At 51.3% G+C, this 19,648-nt stretch overlaps 1 protein-coding gene across 2 annotated transcripts in view; it reads left to right on the forward strand.

The window, feature by feature from the left end:
- Nucleotides 1-19,591, forward strand: part of mnat1 (MNAT1 component of CDK activating kinase) — a 25,602-nt gene extending 6,011 nt beyond the window's left edge. For both annotated transcript variants that reach the window (XM_048975459.1, XM_048975458.1), the window contains exons 4-8: nt 221-324; nt 532-672; nt 1,512-1,640; nt 10,513-10,634; nt 19,350-19,591. In XM_048975459.1, coding sequence (XP_048831416.1) covers nt 221-324; nt 532-672; nt 1,512-1,640; nt 10,513-10,634; nt 19,350-19,470 — 617 coding nt within the window. In that variant the 3' untranslated portion in view covers nt 19,471-19,591. The remainder of the gene's footprint in view (nt 1-220; nt 325-531; nt 673-1,511; nt 1,641-10,512; nt 10,635-19,349) is intronic.
- Nucleotides 19,592-19,648: the final 57 nt, after the last annotated feature.

The raw sequence follows: 19,648 nt of genomic DNA on the forward strand, positions 1-19,648 counted from the left end.
GGGAATTTTCCGTTCATTCCCATATATTCTTGGTAATTCCCATGGAAAGTTTCCAACTTAGAATATTTCCAAAATTCCCCATCTTAACTTTCCATGGAATGGAAAGTTTATGGAAAGTTTCCAGAAATTAACCTCCCATTTGCAACCCTAATTTGTAATGATGTTGGCATTGCTGCTAATGGTGTGTGGTATGGCTGATCACTTGATGACCCTTGTACAGTCTGTAGTCTAACGAACAACGTAGATGTGGAGAACACCAAGCGAATAATGGAGCAGTATCAGAGAGAGAACAGAGATGTCATCCAGAGAAACAAAGTGAGACTGGTAAGCTTCGACACTGCAGCCAGTAATCGTAATATTTATATCATTTTTTTTTTCATCCTACATAGTCTGCCGTTCCATATTCACATTATTTATAAGGTCTTCTGACTAAGGATTTCGTGGATGGATTCTTAATTACAGCACTGCACACACGATTCAGTCACGTGTGGAGAAAGGATGGTTCAACTCTCACCCGAACTTATTCTGCAGACCCGAGAACAAGAGGAGCTGGAGGAGCTGCTGTTGCTGGAGCAGCAAGGGAGCGAGCAGCGGAGGCTGGAGACGCTGCAGGAGGAGCAGAGGCAACTACTAGCCAAGAAGAAGAACAAGCAGGCACTCCTGGATGAGTTAGTGAGTCGCACCCCCGTGCACGCGAACACGTAAGCATGTTATCATATACACTCAGGCTTACAGAAACACACACACACACACACACACACACACAAAAGGCCTAGGAAATACACTTAAGCACGAGCCAGAAAAGAATTAATAATGGGTTCAGATTTAGATGAGATCATCAGCAAATCAATAATTCATATTCATGTGGTTGAGGCAGCAGCATATTGTCACAGTGACCGAGCTCAGCATCGTGTCTCCGGCCCGCTGCTGGTTAGTTTTTTAGCTGCTACGTTCTGTCCCCTGCTGATCCCTAACCACGTGACCATAGCTGTGTTTGATGTGGAGTTTCCTCTGGGTTTACTGCATGGCTGTCAGTGCGCTCCGCTGGCTCTTGGATCGCAGAAGAGTGCGCTGTGTGGTGTTTTTTTATTTAAATTGTTTTTAAATGAATTGAAAGTGAACTTATCAGTTGAATCTCATTTTGAGTTTTGTTGGAAAGGGGTTTAGAAAGGATTTAAAAAAAAACGGGTTCCCACAAAAATTTACAAGTGTGTGTGCTCACTCCACTCCCCAAAATAATGTGCCCCCCAGCCTGTGAACCACAGCAAAGCACCATTGCTGTTTGTGGCAGTGGTTTAGCATCGCAGTCAGAGCAAGTATTCATCACTCCAGCTATGGCAGAACCTGTGCAGCCAGTGTATGTCTATTCTGGAAAGCCAGGTGGGACATGTAGTTGATGGAACAAAATTCGTTCTCATGCAGATATGTGTCAGACAGCTGTGGTGGTAACGGTATCGTCGGGTGTTTTCATGTGGCTTGTTCTGATATTCCCTGTTCTCCTTGTCTGACAGGAGAGCTCACACCTGCCCGCTACGCTGCTCTTAGCCCAGCACAAGGACCGGGCTGCTCAGCTGGAGACCCAGATTGAGATGCAGCGGCAGATCGTCAAGCCTACCGTCTTCTCCACGGGGATCCCTGTGGTAAGTGTGGCCAGGTCTCACTCACTAAGTGTAGACTTTTGACACAAGCTCCATGTGCCTAAACCATTGTAGCTTAACCGTGTGAACTTGGGGGTCTTGTCGGCGATCGTGTTTAGCTCCCCCTGCGGGGCTTATCCGGTGGCAGCTTCCCGTCCCTCGTATTGTATTTAATTTTCCTCGGATCCGATATTCCTTTCTCCATCCCTTCCCTCAAGAACAAAAAGTTGAGTAAATGTTTCACAGGCCGACGGAGCATGAGAAAATCGTCGCTCGACCCTCATCTGCCTGTTTGGAGTGCAAACTTAGGACAACTGGCAGTGTGTTGAGAAGTGATGAATATATGTGGTCCAAACTCATTCTAGGACCTGCATACCAATGCTGCTGGATATGAAGAGAAAGCAACTGATGTATCTATATACTGAATTCAGTATTAGACCTATGGACAAAAGAAGGAAAACCTACCATAATAATGAAACAGGTATACAAAGATTATTTGAACTAATAAGCAAGTTTGCCGGACACATGGAATGGAATGAACGTGAAGGTGAGCCTCATTGGTTCTTTCAGGATGACCAATGGCTAGAAACAGAATTTGTCTGCTTTCTCATAAGCTTCAGGGTTCTCTCCAGATCTTCCTGGGCTTAGATTTCATTTCTTTGTGCCGTGCCAGCACATGTTTTCACGAGTCTGAGGGTACAGTTTGTTTGATCTCTGCCAGTGCCGCATATAACGAACCCAAGCGCTGTCTGCTAATGGCGTCCTGTGCGCACTTGCGCGTTCCTCGCTGATAGTCATGGATGAGCGCCAGGGTCCATCTGCAACACGAAAACCCCCTTTCAGCACTTGTCAGCTACTCACTCGGAGGAAACACCTCTGCTAGGCCAGGATTAAATGGGGGATGAATTAAGTAGAGAAATACCTGCCCTCTGTTCCCGACCCCAACTCTGTGTTGTGAAGCTGAATAAACAACACAACAGGAATGGTTATGTTCTTTGAAAAAGGATATTGCAGCTTTTTAAATCCGGTGTTGTAAACTGCTAGTTAGCAAAGAGAAATTATAAGGATGCATTTGCCCTTCTTGGGGCAATCCTCATGGTTTGACCTGATTAGACAAGAAATGGTCCAATGAAACGAGGTTTAACCAGTTCATATAAATCCACCCCCAGGCAAGGTCAACGAACGGGACAGGCGGTACAATTCCTGGGCCTGAAAACCACAGGGCTCCTTTCCGCCGGGAATCAGTTTGGTTTCTGTGGGTTCGCTGTCATAAGCCAGTCTGCAGTAAGTGCCATATTGAGAAACTTGCTGATGGAGAGGAATTGTCAGTGTTGTTATCGTTGGCTCCAGGCTGTGTGTGTGCGCGTATTTGTCTTGTCTTGACATTTGTCAGCCTAAATAGTGGATCAGTAGGGTCCTGGGTTTTTCAGTGTTGCAGAGCTTCTTGGAAAGGGTACCGGCTTCAGGGCGCCTCTGACTGTGGAAACCTTGGGGAAAGCGAGGCTTCATTTACCCCCAGCTCTTGCCAAATGCAGTTAGGACTCAACCGCTGTTTGAGTTGGTTGGAGTTCAACTTGTGGTGGATTTATATGGAAAGCTTATCTCTCTTTTTCCACTTTTCATAACTACTGAATTTATGTGATTTTCTTTTGTAACTTGTAATACTCTTGTAGAAGGACAGTAGATATGTCTCCTGTTTTTTGTTCTTCTCTTTGAATTGCAAAGTTGTGTCTGCGTGCCATTTGCAAGGGGAGATCATGGGGCGCGTAGATGCAGTGGCGCTCATGGATCACTAAAGCAAGCCTCCTCGCGGTCCCGTGTCAGAGGGGGGCGCCCATCGCTGCCCTCATGAACGTGAGCCATTCGACACATCAAGCCGTCTGCCGCATCCCTCTGGCACATTGGAAGCTGGAAGCGCAAGTTCTGGGCTTGTGAAAATGACCAGGCTCTTATTTCAGTGGATGAGAGAACTTGGGAGCAAAAGCCACGGATCTTAATGAGATACAGCCTGATATGTCAGTTTTCCCATCAGTACTACATCTGCAAAATCACAAATATTGAAGTTGGTAACATCTCATTTTCCGTCCATGTAAACCCTGCAAGTAGTTTTTTGTTTACTTAAGTCTTTGTATGACGTTTGTCACTAACCCAGCTTGCTGTGTGGTCCCATTGTGGGGTGCCTTGTCAGCCAGGGAGGGGTGTGTGGTTACCATCATAGTAGGGAACAGCATGCAGTTGGGAATTGATCCAGCGAAGGCCTGTTCCAGGTGCCTGTAGCGTGGGGGTGGTTGGGGGGACAGGTCTGTTCTTGCCTGAGGGGCCTGCCCAAAGCAGCGCATCTGTTTGAGGAGCTTCAGCAGTGGAGGAGGTTCTGCTGGCACCGTGTAGATGGGGGGGAGGGAGGGTTAGGACGTGGACACGGGGATGGTAGAGCTCAGTTTCCGACCCATTGTAGCTTTCTAGAGCACGTAGGGCACACCCTCCTTTGCCTGCGCACAGTCTACTATGTGACAACCTGACAACCCTTGTTTGCTGTCACAATGTGGTCTGTGTGCCCCTTCCCCCCAACCCGCACATGCACGGAGAAGCCAGTCCTCACCTTTGTGCTCCAGTGAGTTGGACTTCCTCCGAATCTGGCTTCTGTCACCGGCTCAGTGACCCACGGGGACCAAACCCTCACTCCTGTCTGACGCCACTGCATTGGGGTTGAGAAGAAGCAAAACCATGAGCTGGCACTTGAACTGGGAAGGGATTTGACAGTCAAATAGGATGTGGGCTGTAAACGTGCTTAAGTGAGGATTTTCCCTGTGTTTTTGGTTTCTGCAATGGAAAGTGTTTGGGCAAGTCCTTCAGATTGACTTGATGCGTCTATGTGTGTCACGTGTCAGATGAAAGCAGTTGCTCCTGATGTTCGGGCTAGAAATCCTGCCCACCTTTGCACAGGAAGGACTGAAATAGAGCAGAGTTTATGCTAGAACTTGACTTGACTCCTACAGTGTTCATGGAAAAACGATTTCTGAATACCTTGCATAGTGACACAAAAGACAGGAATTAGTGTTGTCCTGTTTGCATTAGGTGTCATTCTCCATTCTGTTGAGAGAACTAATCCTGCAGTTCAGCCCTACATATGTTTCTCTGCTTGCGGGTGATGTAAACTTGCATTCCCATAAAGATTTAGAGTAATGGGAAGATTAGTCCGCAAGACAGCTTTTTCTTTTGTGCGTGCAGGCATTTTTGTGCATGTATGAGAGTGAGACACAGGGGTTGGGGGGAGAAGGAGAGAGAGAGCGAGAGAGAGAGAGAGAGTGATGGGCAACAGCAAAAAGTAAATGCAGGGCAGCAGGTGGCACAGTGGGAAAGAAGCTGCCCATGGAAATTAAGGCTGTACCTGTTAGAATCGCTGAAGCTGAACTGCTGTTGACCCTTTCAGCAAGAGCTGTAACGAGGAGAAGCAAACCAGCAGCACAACTCAATCAGTAATGTGTGCTGACATTGCACTTTATTATCCCCATAACTCCAAAACACATTTTCTGTCTTAGCTCCAAGTATGTTTTTAAAAGATTTCACTGAGTGTGTAACTAGTAAGCTGAGGAGAATGTTTACTTGACCAATAAAACACAAGGGATTTACCATCAACGTATATCACGCGAATAAGATAAATGAGTTATACATTCAGTCTATGGACGCTCGAGAAGCTCACCAGTTTAAAATATAATATTAGTATTTCGGTTGGTCGCTTGCAGAGATATTTCTAGAGCTGTATGTATAATGGCAGCTGGTCGGCGTAGCCCACGTAGTGCTGGTTAGGTGTAGCTGCCCCTGATCACGTCGTTATTTTACCCTGACCAGACTGGTTCTGTCAGCTTGTCGATTTAATTCTCACAAGTGTCTAATCTTTTACCTCCTCACCATCGTCATATTGTTATTAAGCTACATAATGACATCATATCGTTATTAAGCTACATAATGACATCATATCATTATTAAGCTACATAATGACATCATATCGTTATTAAGCTACATAATGAACCTTCTTGGACATTTTTCTGTGGAATCTGTTGTTCCACGTTCCCTCCTTTAATTTGCTGTCAGGCAGACATGACTGTTTCCGTGGGTAAATATTGACTTTTTCCACAATCGGAAAAAGAGCCCCCAGAAGCAAATGTGAAACGATGACAGCTAATTGTAAGATTAAACATGCACAAGAGATTCAACAGATAGAGAAATGACTGCCATTACTCTCTGGAAACCTTAACAAACAAGCAAATAGGCCTAATGTAAAAATGTATACAGTCACCCCTATACTCAAAAATGGAACCTTCCAAGCAATTACAGTTCAAAGGCAAAGTGTGAATAAAGTATTTTGTTACCTTCATTGTACCTACCTGCTTTTGCAGATTCACTAGAAAAATTGGCCTGAACAATTTTTTTTTTACATTTATTTATAAATTTACCATAGCACTTTTTGAATTATTGTAACATGTATATCAATTTAAACCAATATAAAAATACAATAGCTAGATTAATTTATTGAAATATTTAGTATGTGACTTTAAATCCTGCTACATAGTGGTGACCGAAAGGTCATTAAAATGGCATAACAGTTAAGTCTGCGGGAGTTTTACTTACACAAAAATGTTTTAATGGCAGAAAGAAAAGTGATTGGTTCAGAGAGATAACCAACCAGATTGTAGAGGAGGTGGAAGCAAGCAGTTAGAAGAGGTGAGACCAAGACATCTGATTGGTTGGTTCCGCCTCCTCTGGTTGCTTGGACTTGCCTTCTCTACAATCTGATTGGTTATCTCTCTGAACCAATCATTTTTCTTTCTGCCCTCTGAACATTTTTTGTATAAATAAAACTCCATGAGCAACAGTTAATCTCTATTGTTGGAGAGAGAGAACTGAAGTGTGGGTGGGGGGTTTATGAGTGATTGTCCCCACAGCTGCCACCGAGGAACAGGTTGAGCAGGTCTGTTTGGACTAGGTCACTCAGAATGACACGGCAGAAGTGGAAGGTGGGGTGGGTTAGGGTTAGGGTTAGGGTTCTTTTTGTATGATAACTTTCCTGCTGGGGCTGAAGTGTAGTGCCTCCAGTGGCTGGGGGAGTTTGAAATGGTGTGGTGAGGGAGGTGTTGGTCAGGAGAGAACATGCACATCCCTGAACTTGAGAGGGGAAGAGCGAGCAAACGAGCGGTGTTATTAGCTGGGTGTACCCTGATGCTCGTATGAGTCCGTCTCTTCGTTAGGGGCTGCCTTCCTGACTTGCCCTTGCGGCGATTTTCCTCACAGGCCTGGAGCGGTTGTGTGTGTGTATGTGTGTGTGTGTTTGGGAGGGGGGCAGCATTTGGGGCCAGGGGCTTCTCCCCTGATTGGCACCAGCATGTGCGGATGCAAAGTCACTTCATAACTGCTCTGTGCTCAGGCAGCGGAAAAAGCGCTTGTCAGCTTTATGGGTTTTGTGCTGGTAGCAGCTGCTGGGCAGCTATATTTATAGGTGAGAGAGGGGTGGCTGGGGACAGGCTGGCTTTCACACTTGCTACTTTAGCTCAGTGTACCCAGGGCACAAAGCTCTTTATCCCCCTGTGCAAGCTCCGTCCGCCCAAGGGGTGCTGTCCCCCTCACAGGTGACTCCTGATCCTTTATGGCCACTGTTACTGCTGCTAGCTGAGGCCTTGCTAAGGATAGCAATGCAGCAGTCATACTTAGGCCCACTAGATTAAACAGTTGTAAGTACATGGGCTGTTTTTATAAGAGGTGTCCTGAGAGGATGGCTGCCATACTGCAAGAGTGCAGTCATGCCGACGAACCGAATGCTGCAGAGTTTAGGGGGTGAATGACGGTTTTATGGCACGGTGAAGGTGCTGGTCGTTCTCGTGCTCCATCCTCGTGGAAGATTACCTTCTCACACTTAATGAATGGGTGACTTTTTGCCGCACACAATGGCGTCCCTTGTTATCGCCCCGTCGAGTGTTGAAAACGGCTGTGGCGGACAAAGCAGTCACCTCCGTACCCTGAGACGGAATCTGCGAAGGCAGAGTCTTCAGAGAGCCACTGGGGGAAAATAAGGGATTTCCTCTGGTTACCTTCCCCTGTAGTTTTATGGAATTATTTTTTTCTGCTGAGTTTTTCTGGAGTCGCTCTTTATTCCAGCCTGTGGTCCCCTTTAATGGCTCGAGCAGATGTGTGCCCTTCAGCCCCTGGGCTGTTATATACCCCATCTTCAGGATCCCTGGGGTTTGGTACCCCGCGTGCAAGGTATGTTCAGATGACCGGCCAACAAGTGTGTTGACAGAGCGCTGGGCTGGGGATCTGGGGAGCGCTGATGCGTCAGCTGGGGCTTTTAATAGTGCGTGGTGAGTTTCTGATTGAAGGTCTGAAGGTTGTGGGCTATACAAGTGGCTGGCCACCGTCACTGTCTGTCTATTGGCAGGCTGGGCTTTACCTGCGGGAGTCGAGGGGGCTGGACGCAAACAGCCTTTAGTGAGTGATGAGTAGATCTCCCTCTGTTTACAGACCCTCGAGGTTAATTCTCCATCCTGTCTGCCTGCCGGTGTCCCCAAGATGCGACAGGGAGCGCAGACTTAGGGCCGCTCTGGCTCCGAGTGACGTGCAGAGCTGTGCAGTGCTGCCAAGGCCAGACGGGAGGCTTTGCGGTTTCTTTCTTGAACATGATACTTAACTTGTATTTGCTTGGTCATCATAGTAAGTAAACACTCAGTTGTATGTAATGGCTAAAATTGTAAGCAGCTTAAGTGGGTTTCGATGTAAGTAAATAATGGATAGATATATAGGCTGAAATGAAAATAAATGCTGCAAATCAACTCTTTATAGGGAGAAGGAGGCCGAGAAGTGGACTCTGGGTCCTAGATGGGTGGCCGTGTGTCTCTTTGGCGGGTGTGTGGGCTGTGTGTCCATTGTCTCCGGTCTGCAAGGTGCCCTTGGCACACGGGTGCCAGCACACCTCGTCCTTCTGGTTAAGGGAGATTTTCGGGCCTCTTCTCCTGCCTCCCCCCATCTGTCTTGGTGGCTGTAGTGATGTTGAAGAACTGCTGAGATGGAGGGAGAATTTTTAACGGAGTCGCGTTGGTTTTAGTATGGCTGCTGGATTAACTTGGGTTGTGTTTGGAGGGCCCTGGGTGGGTCAGTGGGTGTGTGTGTGTGTTGAAGACATTTACAACCCTGTCCCACACATTGTTTTCTTCTGCCTCATGCTGGCCTTTTTCCTTGATCAGTGTTTTGTTTTTCTGGTTTCTTCTGTAATTAAATTAGAAACAGCAGGGGACCGAGGAGAGGTCCGTGTGGCTCGTTTGAAGGTTTCGGTCCCGTCCTCGTGGCTCGCTCTGCTCTTGCTAGTCTTGTTTATACCCCTGTCTACCAGTCTCCGCGCTGTGATGTTACCCGTGTTTGTTTTCACTTTGAGTATGCTTTGAATTGAAGAGTTTATTTCGTTGCCGTCCGGATTTCGTTCGCGTCCTAGACGAACGCAGCGGCGGCAGGAAGGGGTCAGGCCCGGCTGGAATTCCCCTAGAACCGGGGGTGGCACAGACCCAAATCCAACTGCAGTTGCACTTGAAGAACCTTGTGGCCACATTTTATAAGTGTATCGGGTTTCCACTGGAAGCAGGCATCTGGGCTCGGGGCTCATCCAAACCGACGCCGGCATTTCAGAAAAACAGAGGTATTCAAATCTGAAGTCTCTATTTGTCAACTGACTGGCGCGGATGGGGGTGGAGGTGGGGGTGGTGGTGGTGGTGGTGGGGGTAGGGGTTGCATGGGTAATAAGTTCCAGTGGGCCCACATCAAAACCAGTTGTCTGGGGAAGTGATGTCATGCAGGTAGTGGGTACACTTCCCAGGCAGTGCAGCTTGATGGGGGATGGTGGATAGGAGAGCTGTCATCAATGCTTCTGGCCTCCCTACCTCCCACACACACACACACACACACACACACACACACACACACACACACACACACACACACACACACACAATAGGGGGGGTTGTTTCTCATGAGACCCCTACTCTTTTTCAAATTTAATTCATTACCTCTGTGCATTAATCTTTCAGAGGAAGTATTTTCCCCATTACAGTGAAGTTAGCAAAATTCTTAGTTTCCTGCTTTTTTTTTCTTTTTCTTTTTCCCCCCTTCCTGAGTGTGTGTGTGTGTGTGTGTGTGTGTGTGTGTGTGTGTGTGTGTGTGTCTGGTCCAGAGACGACACCTCACCTTATGGTGACCAAACGAATACCTGATTTAAAACTCAGTTTTCTAAAAACTGTAATCAAAAAAACTAAAAATTCAAAGACTCTTATATTTTGTTTAGTAACTTATGGCTAGTGGTTAAGGTTGTCACAGTTAGCATTAGCGGTTCTCCCATAGAAATGAATGAGCGGTCCCCACAAAGATGTGTGTGTGTGTGTGTGTGTGTGTGTGTGTGTACATTCACACACCAACGCACATATTCCCATAATTTTCAGCGGGCTTGTGAACCTGCATAACCCATCCATCCATTTCCAATGGCTTCTCCAGTGAGGGCGCTGGCGATCTGGGGCCTGTTCCTGACAGCAAGGAGTATGACTGGTTAGCTGGCTTCTTTTAGGGATTATGTACTGACTGCACTGCAGGAATTATGGGAAGTGTTACCAGCCATGTTGCCAGTGTACCATGACCCTTAAAAATGCTTGGGCGCTCAGCCAGCAGAGATTATACATGAGTAAACAGTCCACCGACATCATCCATCACGTTCTTGGTTTGAACATTTTGGTTAGACATCTGGGGGGAAGATGCCTTTATTGACTTCCACACTGGCTTTCCCTGGCTGGTTCACTTCCCCCCATACTACAGTGTATCTGATGGGAATTCTGCTCTCTCCTTCCAGGGCCAGACCATCTCACTACAGCCTGTGGCTCACCTGCAGGAGGCGCTGTACCGATACCATGCCCTGCACATCGAGACCTATGGTCCCCAGGTGCCAGAGTTTGAGCAGCTGGGCCGCCTGGGGTAAGCATCCTCCCTCCATCCTGGAGGGACCTGAGCTGGTCCCCCCCCATTTCACCCCCCCCCCCCCCCCACCTGTGGCGGGCTATGCTCTGGCTCCTGCTTGCTGCTGCAGTTTGGGCTCTGTCCCGGTGCAGCCATCCCGTGTGGAAACGCTCAAGGTTTTTACTAGGTAGCTGTAGAGTATTCATTCCCTCTTCCTGCTGTGCTGTCCTACAGAGAGACCTGCAATATATCATTGCTAGTGACTTTGCTGGACGGTTCCTCTCTTTATGACGAAAGGAGAGGTGTTTTTTTTAACTGTTGAGTCTCGAGGTTGGAAATTCACACAACCCACCGGGAGCGTGGTCATGTGACCTCTCCGGTTCGCAGCGTTTGTTCCGGTCCGTTACGTCGTACATTCCGTTAGGACGGCATTCTAGGCTCTGGCTGATCAATGTGCTGATTGGCATTGCTTAAAGGAGGGTCCTCATTGCTGGGAGGTGCTTAATACCCCGGGTGGGGCCCTGTGATCCCCGGTGGGGCAGGGGGGCCAAGCGGGTGTAAGACTGATAACTCTTGTCTGCTACGTCAACCTGGATGAATGAATCGCGACTCCCATGGTACACTGCTCGGCGAGGCAGAATAGGACAGGCTGGCTGCCTATTTTTCTGCATTGTGGACACTTTAAAATAACCTCCGCTCACACAGACACACCCTGCTCTCCTGCGGGGGGGTGGGGGTCTGATGCGGTGAGCTGTAGGAGGTTCAGAACGGGGCCCCCACTCACTGAGCTGGAACGGCTTTTAGTATTTCTCCTCCTTTCGGCTGTTTGTCTTGGTCAGAACCTGAGGACCGCCCCCCCCCCCCTCCGAAGAGCCATGCCACCAGTGATTTGTCTTGGACCTGGCCTAGAGCACCCCCCCCCCCCACAACCACGTGTCTTGGTTTGCCCCCCAGGGCCTTCAGGGACCTCAGCCTAACACAGGAAGTCCAGCCATTGAAGCTGTTTTTTAGTGAGAGAAGCAGTTCTTTCTCACCATGTCCTTTTCTACCAACCCCTATCCACCCCCCCTGCTCCCCCCCCACCAAAAAAACCACAAGACTGCTGTGCAGCTTCCAGGAACAAGGGGACACACCCCTCCTTTCCCTACCTGAATAAATATCTGCTGAGCCTCGGATATTGGAGACAGCTGCTTCAATATTGCGTGGGGCAGGGTGGGGGCAGGGGGAATGTGGTCTGCTTTCAGAGGGGCAGGGGGGGCGTGTCACTCAGCCCCCCCCCCCCCGCCACGCAATCCCCACAAGGGACCTGATGGTGAAGTTTTACTGGAAACTTGAACAAACTCTCCTTTGTGTGAGGAGACCCCTAGTGACGAACCCCCCCACTCCCATGGGACGTATGGCTGTTCGTCCCCCCCCCCATGCTGGAGTGAGGAGCCGCATCGTGGCCCAGTGTCGCATGCCTGGGATGGCCGGCAGAAGCCGCCCGGCTTGCCTCTTTGTTGTTCTCTCCGTGACCCAACACGACGTGTTTGCTCAGCAGATGCTCTCCCCCGGGCCGAGCCACAATGCCGCACTCGCCGCGCCCCTGTGCATTGTGGGTGGCTCCGGCTGCGGCCGCGCATGAAAGGCTCCTCACTCAAAGGCAGAGTCGCCACATCCCCCACGACCTTCAGAGGGTGCTGCCTGGCTTTCCTTCCATAGGCCAGTGAGCTACCAGGGGGAACAAACTCTGGGGATGTTACGGGGGGGGGGGGGGTACTGCCCGGACCAGCTTAGGCCGAATCATCAATCACACACACTCGGCATTGCTGCTGCAGTTTGCATGGTCAGTCAGCATTCAGGTGTCTGTGGGTCGTCATTCACACCCGTGTAAGCTGGTCGCTTGTTACCCAAGTGGTCGTGTGTGTGTGTGTGTGTGTGTGTGTGTGTGTGTGGTCATGTATATATTACATTATAATGTCCCCACAATGTGATAAAATCATGTTATTTTGACCATCTTCTGAAAATCTGTGATCGCAATCAAAAAACTAAAAATGGTTACTTACGGTTCAAGTTAGGGCTTGGTGAGGTTAAGGTTGTCATTGTTGGAATTAGGGTTTTACGCATAGAAATGAATGGACGGTCCCCACAAAGATATGAGTACAGGTCTGTGTGTGTGTGTCTGTGTGAGAGGGAGAGACAAAGAGACTAAAAGTTGATCTGCTATTGCACAACTGCAGTATCCATCTAGGACTATGGAGAGCAGTTGTTTATGTCTCTGTGTTGCAGTGGGGGGTGTTTGATGGGACTTTCCCTTGTTTGCGTTCTCCCTGTGCATGTGTGTGTGTGTGTGTGTGTGTGTGTGTGTGTGTGTGTGCGCGTGTGTGTGTGTCTCATTATCATCCTAATTGCGTGTGGAATGCATAAGTGTGTGCGCATGCATGTGTGCGCATGCGTGTGTGTGTCCGCCCGCATATGTGTGCGTGTGTTTCTTTGCATTTGGCTTGCTGTCTCCGGCATGCTCAGCCTTTAGCCTGTAGGCGATGAAAGGCTGAATTCCCTTCAGCTCCAGGATTTGGGGGTCGGAGGGGGGGGACTCTTGGACTTGAGCTGGGAATAGGAAAAAAAAGGCGGAGCAGAACCTGGCAGAGAGTCGCGGCGGCGGGAGCGGAGCCCTGCATGCTGGCGCTGGAGTCAGGACACCACTTGTTTCTATTGGCTCTCCGCTCTCATGATATTTCATCTCCCTGACAGAAATTTCTCAGCTCTAAACGTCAATCTGAATAATACTTTGACCCCCCCCCACGCACCCTGAGTTTAATTGGTGGAAAAAGTGAGCCTTCAGTTGAGCGCAGTTGTCAGGCCGACGTCTCTCATCCGCAGGGTGAAGCCAAGCAGCTGGACCCTCTGTTTAGTCTGCGAACCCCCCCCACACACACACACACACACCCCAAGGCCCGCACAGGCCACAAAGGAGCGCCAGGTTGGGAGGGGTTCCTGTTTTTTGGGGCATAGTCATGATGGATAGGAATCCCCCACCTTATGGGAGATGTGAGGGCTGGCACTGGTTGTCATGGTGACCCCATCCTCTCAGGCAGCCCAATTTTAAAGAGTCTTCTGACCTCAGGGTACCACTTCAGGATTCAGTACCTATATGCTGATGGGTCAGTTATGGCTTTTGAAGGCCTGGGGTGTCTCTTGTCCTTCCTGGTGGTCGTGGATGTTGGGTGAGAGCCGAGGCTGCGCGTCTGTGGCAGCAGTTCATGCTAGCTGACGTGGTCGGGTCCAGCCGGGGGCAAATGCACGACCTTCCGCGCCGTTCTCACGCGTCCAGGCCCAAGTCTTACAGCTGTGCCTGAACCGTGTGGGAGCGCATGCGTGACTAGGGAGGCGGGGGGCGCCGCTTTGGTCTCCTGAGGACCCCGGTCAAATGTGGGGCTGACTGGACCTGGCGAAATACCCCGAATGCATCTGGACGGTTCTGTTCCATGCCGTTCTATTCCTGCCTCTGGATCTATAGTCAGGTCTGGGATTATGATTATGCGTATGCACATACCCCCCGCCACCCCCACTTTAATTCACTTAAGCATTTTTCTACCTGCTCCCTTGACGCCCCCTCCCCAGCTGGCCAGGAAGCTGTAAATCAGCTTCGGGTGGGACTCTGTGATGTCGGTCCTCGGTGTGGCGTTCATGGCCGCCACACACGTGACGGCAGCCACCGGCTTGCATTTTGGCGGGGGAGGGATCCTTCATCTGCTGCGTTAAATGGCTTCTCCACATGGCCAGGTCCAGAGCGAAGCCGTCGGGGCTTGGGGGGGCGTTGGAGGTGGGGGCAGAGATTTAGCGCAGGCAAGTCGTGGACAGATGGTACGGGGGCATAAGACTGGGCAGGACTCGTGTGGAGGCGGTGGTCTGCCGCCGAGCACAGAGGTGCTTTCTCATGCCCCTGCTTCGAGCGCTGATTACCCCCCAGGGTCGCTCTGCCCGTCTTTACGGCTGGCATTCTATGGACTGTCCCCCCTGTATGTTTACCCAAGTTCAGCTTCTCTCGGCAAGGGGGGGGGGCGGGGGCTCACCGATGCTGCATTTGCATAGCCAAAAGAGACTGCAGGAACTGCGAGTGGGCTGGCCACATTTGAATTGCAAAGCGCATGCTTCACCGTAGCGGCCGCTCGCGCCCACGTGGTGCCAGGCTGAGTGCGGGCACCGCCCACCCAGCCACTGGGCACCTGCACCCTTTTCACTTTCACTTCGTGGTCATAACCTGATTGCCTCTGAATATTTTGCCCCAAATGATCTGTGCCAAGCTGCCGCCCTGCGGAGGCACCATCCCCGCGCCCGGTGAGGAGGATAGCCCCGGCCGCTCGAGGTGGCCCTGCAGCGCTGAGCGCAGTAATTACTGCGGCTTCCTTTCTGTTCCAGCGTGATGTATGACCTGCCACTGGCCCCCCATGGCCCCTAATTAACCCCCCGCACCCCCGGGCTATGAGCCCCTCTCAGCGCTGGCAAACACCGCAGCCTGTTTCTGTCTCTTCCATTCCGCTATGAGTTCATAACGGTGAAGTAATAACAATGAGGGTGAACTTTCCAACCCAGTTTCCTCCCTGTGCTCAGGGGAGAGACTAATTAAAACAAGCATGCCTGGCTAAGGGCGGGGATGAGCGGCTCGCCGTGGGTCTACCGCTGACCTGACTGTCCTTCAGGTAGACATCAGCCCCCCCTACAGGACAGTAATGGAGTGGCATACTGCCAACGGCCTTCCTCACAGTGTCGACTCGGCTTGCTGGCATAACTGTTAAGATTAGTCTCAGGAGCTGAGCTCTACAGGCAGGGCACCAGGATTCTCGGTTGACCTCCTGTTTGGTTCTAAATGGGATGGCCCGGCTATGCCCTCGCGCTGAGCCCGTGGGGAGGCGCCGGCGAGTTTAACGCTGACGCCCACATGTCCGGTCACGCACTTAGAGACACGCACAGTGATGTATTCACACGCTCTCGGCAGCCCTACTCTAGTAACGTTTTCATCCTCTTAGACACACATTTGCGGGCCGCCCCTGGGTGGGACGGTAACTGGAGCTAGCTCTGGAATGCAGGCAGTGTTGTCAGGGGGTGAGGGGGTGATTAGGGGCTGGCAGCTGATGGCTGACCCCTCTGTAATGACAAATCACCCGACAGGTGTCCACCCCTGCCCCACGTTGCCAGGCTCACGGAAGCTTCCGGACTGTGAGCCAGGCTGGAGTGTGGCTTTGCCCAGGATAGCACCCGTCGTCTAATTACCCCAGCGGAAGTTCTTCCTCTTAACCAGCTCCACACTGGTCTGGGCTCCTGCAACGGGGAGGCCTGTCGCCATGGTGACATGTCTAAGGCTTGAGCCAAGCTTGTGTTCCAACTGCTGCTGTTTCCAGATCGGCAGCTGAGCACTGTGCACATGCAGAGCGATGTCCTTGCTGGTCTGTCGGGGCTCCAGTCGAACGTCCCGCTCTGTGGGAACGGTGCCGTCTCGGAGCACTCCTGCGTGGAAGGGAACAGGTGCTGGGGGGGGGAGCAGGCCTGAGGTCAGAGGTCAGGGCTGAGTAACGAAGGAAAGTAGGGCTGGGAATGTAGCCCGCTGCAGTGTTGCGGGGGTGTATATTGTGAGTCTAGGGGTGAATCTTAAAATGCGTACTTGATTGTACTTGTGTTGTCGTGTATTTGGTTTACGTCACCTTATGGTCTTTGTGCCCTTGGTGTCGCGATTCACCCGAGGACTTTGCAGTAGCTTGTCGGTTGGACATACTATGAAACCGAGATGCTTGTGAATCTTGTATATAATATATAAAATATGCCAAACCTGGCCTAGACTTTCGGAAGAGGAACGTCTCCCTCTGCCTGCCAGCAGATCGCAGACCCTCTGAGGTCCGTAAGATCTCGATTCTGATTGGCCGCATTCCCACCTATAAGCTTAGTCGCGGATTTTTTTTCCCCCCCTTCCCTCCATAGTTACTGCCTCCTCGTGCATGGAGGAATCTCTCTCAGAGCTGAGTCAGTAGCAGCTTCTCTTGTGCGGTACTGTTGACCAAGAGTGTAAAGTGCCTGTTATCCAAGACGGCTATCCCAGGGGGCGTACACAGCAGAGTCCGTGTGGAACGTCTATGTTGATTTGTCTTGGATGACCCCACCCCACCATCAGGGGAAAAGGGGGGGTCTGCAGAAATAGCCCCATATTTACCCAATAACAGGAGACGGTGAGATGGCTCAGCTCAGGTTGCACTTAATGTCTCTGCAGCTGACTGGCAGCTGAAAGATGTTGCTGTTTGAGGCAGCTTGGATTTCATGCCTGTGAGGTGGCACGCAGTCCTCGGAGTGACGGGGGGGGGTGAAGGAGACCTAGTAGAAATGTCCAGGGCCATCTGTGAGCCGCTGAAGCTCTCTGCTTCCCGATGTGCCTCTCTGTCTGAGGACGCTTTGTGCTGGAGGATCTTGATGCACTTTGGGGATGGTACTTGGCGAACAAGTAAATCTTGTGTGTCGGCATGAAGACCCGAAAATGTCTGCTGGAGGCGGGGAGGTGGGGGTGATGATGGTGCGCCGCTTCAGTCAGGTTTCCATCCAAACAGGCCCTCGGTGCAAGTGATGGATGCCGGTGGCTGCGAGACGACAGAGCGCAGGCCAAAAAAGCAACACCCACACTCTCTTCCTGTCTTTACGGCTCAGAAGAGCAGGAGAGACGGAGATAATCGCGTTAGCAGATCGCCCGCCGCATCCGATTTCACCGCGAAGACGATGGTCTGTCGCGTGTCCGTTTCATGGGCCGATTGTTGCGGGCCTGCCTGCTGCACGATGCTTTGTTGAGATGTGTAATTTAAACACCAGTACCCCTTCATACTGGTGTAATTGGTGGAAAGCTGATTGAAAGCAGTAAAAGGCCAAGCCTATCGCAGGCCACCAGGTATACGCCGTCATGAAGACGGCTAGACCCCCGATGTTAGACTCTCACTGACCCCCCCGTATCACATACACACCTCATCAGAGCTAGCGGTCATCAAATGCTCAACTCACTCCCTCGCACCATCTCTCTCTCACACGCGCACACATTCCCTTGGTCACACTCCCTCACGCGCTCTCTTGGGCTTTCAGGAGCTGCTGGTTTAGAGTTACTGACTGGAGGTGACATCTCACTGCTTGGCTTTGAAGTCGTTCCAGTGCCCCAGCTGCTTGCGGCACGCGGGGGCCCCTGTTTTGGCTCCGTCTGAGGGGGTGGCGGTATCTGGTGCCTCGAGGGGCTGATGCCAGCCCGCGGCAGAACTCTTTGTTCCTCATCCGGGGGTAGATCTTCTACCACTGCGTCATCCCCAGGGTCCGCATCCTCGGCGGGAAGGTGTAGTGCTCACACCCACGTGTGAGGGTGAGCGGGTGTCAGGGGCTGAGCTGGGACACAGGTTCTGGCCCTCGGATAGGACACGGGACTCGCCGTGAGACCACACAGCAGCTCGGGCTCAGAGTGAACCCGGAGGATTTGGGGGGGGGGGGGGGGGCAGGTGGGGTGGCCGAGGTAGAGTGACAGGTTTAATGCAGTACGGAGGCTGATGTGGGGGCGGGCCTGGTGGGACATCTGTAAGCACTTAAAAGGACCTCCTCAGGCAGCAGGCCGGGGGAGGGGGCACAGGCGGGCTTCCAAGGGCACCCACTCGGCGCTGGCCCATCGTCATTGGATGGATTTGGACCGAGCCGGGCCTTCAGAAGCTTCCCATGCTCCTCGCTGGTTGCGATATGGCCAGGGTGTGTTTGACCGAGAGTGTGTAGGTAGGCTTTGGATCCTGTGGACGTCTGAGTTTTTGATGCAAGAGTAAGACCCCGTCTTTAAAAAGCATGTGTGTGTTTTGGATGCTGGTGCTGTCTGACCTGTTGCTGCGTCGACATGCATTTCCGTCCAAACGCAATACGGAATCTGCGAGATTAATACAGTCTGATCAATTCCGTGGCCAGATATCTTCCAAGGGGCCCTGGTGTAGGACTGCTGACCGGCTTTTACTGGCTCACTGGACCACCCTGAGGATCTGATCCATCCTAACCAGGGTCCCTGACACAGGAGTCTTTACCAGAGAGTGGCTGATATCTGGTAGCTGGTGTAGGACCAAGGATTGGCCTTGGTGGGCCTTGAGCGGGTTGCTGACCACAGCCACGGAACAGCGCCCCCTTTCGGCTGCCTTTGTGTTGTTTCCCTCTGTCACGCATCCAGCCACCAGCACCAGCCAATGCGAAACAGGCCTCCCCTGACCTGGATTGTTTTATTGGTGTTATTAACTTTCTTGGCGCCTTCCACAGCTTGGCTGTAGCCGGTCCTTGGAGGACCATCTCAAGGGGAGGCAGAGGTGCTTCGGGCTGAAATATTACCCACCATCTCCGGGTCACGTTTTAGTGGCCCAGCGTGTGCCTGTGAGCTCCAGCTGCTGAAGTATAGCTGTGCATGGAGCTAATAAGAACATTCTAGAAGCCTAATGATAGTAATTGACCACAGTTGGTGGCATGGTAATGCCTGTATGGGGAGGTGTTCCTAGGCATGCTGCCTGAGTTCCCCGTTAACCCTTCGATGCTCATTCCCATACAGCATTCCTCCTCCACCTTCACTGACTGCTGCCTTTCTAAGTCCCACGCTCATCACCAGCTGCTCTCATGCGAGCGCGTGATTGGCCAGCCCCCTGCAAGCGCGTGATTGGCCAGCCCCCTGCAAGCGCGTGATTGGCCAGCCCCATCACGTGCCTTGTTCTTACCCTGCAGGTACCTGAATCACGTGCGGGCCACCTCATCCCAGGACGTCGCGGGGGGATACAGTTCGGGCCTGGCGTGCCACCGGGCTGTACAGGATGCCTTCAGCGCCCTCTTCTTGGTGTCGCACTGAGGGCCCCGACGTGGCCCCATGAGGGGCCGAACAGCACAACACGTACACTGTCTCCCTTTTCCATGTGGTATATATATATTTTTGTTAACGTAAGACTGTAAAATACAACCTTGTATCCCTGTGCAGTGTTCTGAGTCTCACACCACTATGCACAAGATGCCATCCTACAGCCCTCAGT

Source organism: Brienomyrus brachyistius, chromosome 14, assembly GCF_023856365.1.
Source record: "Brienomyrus brachyistius isolate T26 chromosome 14, BBRACH_0.4, whole genome shotgun sequence".
NCBI lineage: Eukaryota > Metazoa > Chordata > Actinopteri > Osteoglossiformes > Mormyridae > Brienomyrus > Brienomyrus brachyistius.